Source organism: Entamoeba invadens (assembly GCF_000330505.1).
Source record: "Entamoeba invadens IP1 unplaced genomic scaffold scaff_1105074725099, whole genome shotgun sequence".
NCBI lineage: Eukaryota > Evosea > Mastigamoebida > Endamoebidae > Entamoeba > Entamoeba invadens.
In genome coordinates, this window is record NW_004191622.1 from 6,134 (window position 1) to 9,386 (window position 3,253).

Consider the following 3,253-nt stretch of genomic DNA (forward strand, 5'->3'; position numbering starts at 1 on the left):
TCACAATTTCACATTTGTCAACATCAAAAGTGTCCAATTCGATTTTAACCCAGTGATTTTTGACAAGTGTGCACTTCTTGTTTTCAATGGAAAACAACACCTTTGCTGATGAGTCTGTTGGGAGTTTGTCGAGCCACTCGCCCCTGACGTGATTCTTGTCGGTTTGGTTGATTCTGAACCCAAAGTTGTAAACACTATTGATACCACCCAAGATGTAACTGAAACCGAGTTTAGTCTGTGTTGAGAGGATGTACGATGGAATGTAGTTACCAACTGGGCAGTTGGCATTTGTAGTGTCAACAACATATTTTCCCATAATTGGATTCTCGAGGGGAATCAACCAATATGCAGAATATCCACTTCCTGCAATTCCAAAACCGTTGCAAATGCCACATTGCTTATAATATTCTGTTGATTCCATGTACGATTTTCTGTACCCTTGACAATTGGCATTGTCAAAGATGCTCAGCTGAGTGTTTTCAATTTTGACAGAAACGCCAGTTGTGATTGTGTAACACTTGTTGCCAATGTTGTTGGGAACATCAATTTCGTAATTCAATGACGAACCAAAATAAGTGTCAATACCAACATAAACGTGCCAAAATGCAACAGGGTACTGCAAGTCGACTGGATAAGCCGCAAGTGATGCAGCAATGAGTAAGAAGACGGAGAACATTAAGTGAAAAAGGTATTTCATATTTGTTTTTATACTCAATATTTTTCATATTAAAAATAATGGAAACTAATATTAACTATATTTGGAACAAATATCTTAAATAAATCTCAAGAACACTAATGTCAGATTTTTAAGAGTTATCCACACTATCTGGATTTATTGGTAATCAAATTAAATGGTCAAATAACCCTATGGTTTTATTTGAATAGAAACAAAAATATCAAGTTGGTATGTATCTATTTTTAAAAGTTACTAAAAATAGTCAAAAATAAACAAATGAACCATGTATAATTTTAAAATTATTTCAAATATTAATAGAACATATATGATTAATTTAAATTAAGTTGAAAATGTGTATTTAACAAAAATAAAACAGTTACCTTTATGGTTATTAATAAACCGTAACAATTGAAACAACAAATAGAACATCCTTGTTCTAGATCTCTTTCGTTGTTTTTGTGTTCCAACAAATTTAAAACAGTTGTTGTTTATTATGAACCAAAAAAAACAATTTTTTATTGATCTGAAATTTTAAACTTTAGTGTTTATAATCTAACATGATTAACATAAATAATACTTTGTATTTTAAACAAGAATAATAAAATACATTAGTGTTGTTTCAATTAAGAGAATTGTTGTACGATTAAACATGTTAAATAAAATAAAAGGAAATAGTATTAAAAATTGTATTTTAATTATTATGAATTAAAAATAGTTAATCATTGTTGTCAAATTATTACAATTATTTTAAAAACATATAATGAATAATATCATTTTAAAAAAAAATATTAAAATAACAAAAGTGTTTATTAAATACTCCACGACAGTGAATGTATGATTATTATAAAAAACATACATTGATAAAAATCTCAACGACTTTAGATTTCCAATAGTAAATTTAATCACAAAGGAGTGTAATCCAAAAATAATCAGTACTAAAATGATAATAGTTATATTTTTAACTAAAAAAAACATAGTTGAATATAACTTAAATAATATTTATGTTGTTTTTGACTACAAAAAATACACATTAATTTTGAAAATATGATATTTAAAAATAATAAACAATAGTTAAATAGTACAATTTACAATTATTAATAATTGTATTGTATATATATATTATAAATGTATATAATAGTTTAATTTTGTTAAAAAATACAATATTGGTTTTAAATTTTAAAAATATACAACTTATTATCATAATAATTTATATCGATGATATTCGTTTGTTCTGTGTTGTATTATAGTTGACCAAAAAAATAACATAAAATATGTGTATATATTGATAATTAAATCAACAACAAAAATTACAAATGTTTAAATTTTATGTATTATTAAATATATATTTTAAATATCATTATGTAAGAAAGTTAAATTTGATTGTCATAATACATTTATTAGTTAATCTAAATATACACGTAAATTAATTATTTATATCAATAATATTATTAATTAAATTGCATACTTGTAAACGATAAAAATAATTACATGATAAAAAATATGTTTCCAACATATATAAATGTAACCATTTTATGTATTAAATCGATAACAAAATAAATAAAGTAATATAAAACAACAATTGAAATAAAAAAGTAAATATAATTACATGTCATTTTTTGAACTTCATTAAACTTTTACTTAAATCAATATATATATATTGATTTAGGGTGCGCAATCGCAAGAGTATAAAATCCTAAAGTGGTAGAAAGAATCTTTTGTGGTGATAACAAAGTTGATATTGCTCAAATTTCTTATATTTACTGAAAATGGTAAAAAAGAGACAAAATTCTTCTGTTTTCTGAAACGTGTACACAATTCACAATTAAAAAAACAGAAATTCCTTCTTCGAACCAAAAATGCAAAATATTTAAAAGATAAAAAAGAAATAACGGTTTTGTCAAATTTGAACAATTGAAAGTAAACTATAAAGAACTTGATTATTTAAATCAATACTTAACTTTTTTTCAAAAAAACTAAAACCTTTTAACAGATGGCAAAAAACAATTAGTGTCAACTAAAAAACCAATTAAAAATCAAATAAATTAAACGTTTATTTAATTAAAATTATATTAATCCCCAAAACAAAACTTGTATTTAAAAAATTAATAAAAAACACATACAAGAATTCAAAAAAGAAGTTTCCTTTGTTTGGAAGTATTTTGAAAAATATTGTAAGAAGTGTTCTGAACATCGCAATTTCAACGCGAGATGTTCAAATTGTAAGTAAAAAGTAAAGTGCAAATTTTGTCATAAATACCTCAGTTTTCAAGGAACAACGTCCTCTATGAGAACCCACCTTTATTCACTTCACCCCGAAAACATCGATGAGAATGACATAGACGATTTTGAAGTATTAAAAAAATACTCTCCAAAAAGTGTCGAGCTCAACACACTTTTGTTAAAATTTTTCATTACTGGAAATATTTCTTGGCGACAGGTAACAAATCCATTCTTGGTCGAGTTGATCAAGCTCCTTGACCCCAATGTGAGGCTATGTGGAACCACCACATTTAGAACTTCATTGATAAACAAAGTCTACAACAATAAAATGAAAAGTTTTATATACGAAGTCAGAGA

General features: G+C 25.4%; 1 protein-coding gene across 1 annotated transcript; it reads right to left on the reverse strand.

The window, feature by feature from the left end:
- Positions 1-12: 12 nt before the first annotated feature.
- Positions 13-697, reverse strand: EIN_466980 (Hypothetical protein; the record flags this gene model as incomplete). The annotated part of the gene is made up of 1 exon (XM_004182952.1): positions 13-697. A coding segment is annotated over one exon (685 nt), but the record flags the coding sequence as incomplete, so codon positions are not given.
- Positions 698-3,253: the final 2,556 nt, after the last annotated feature.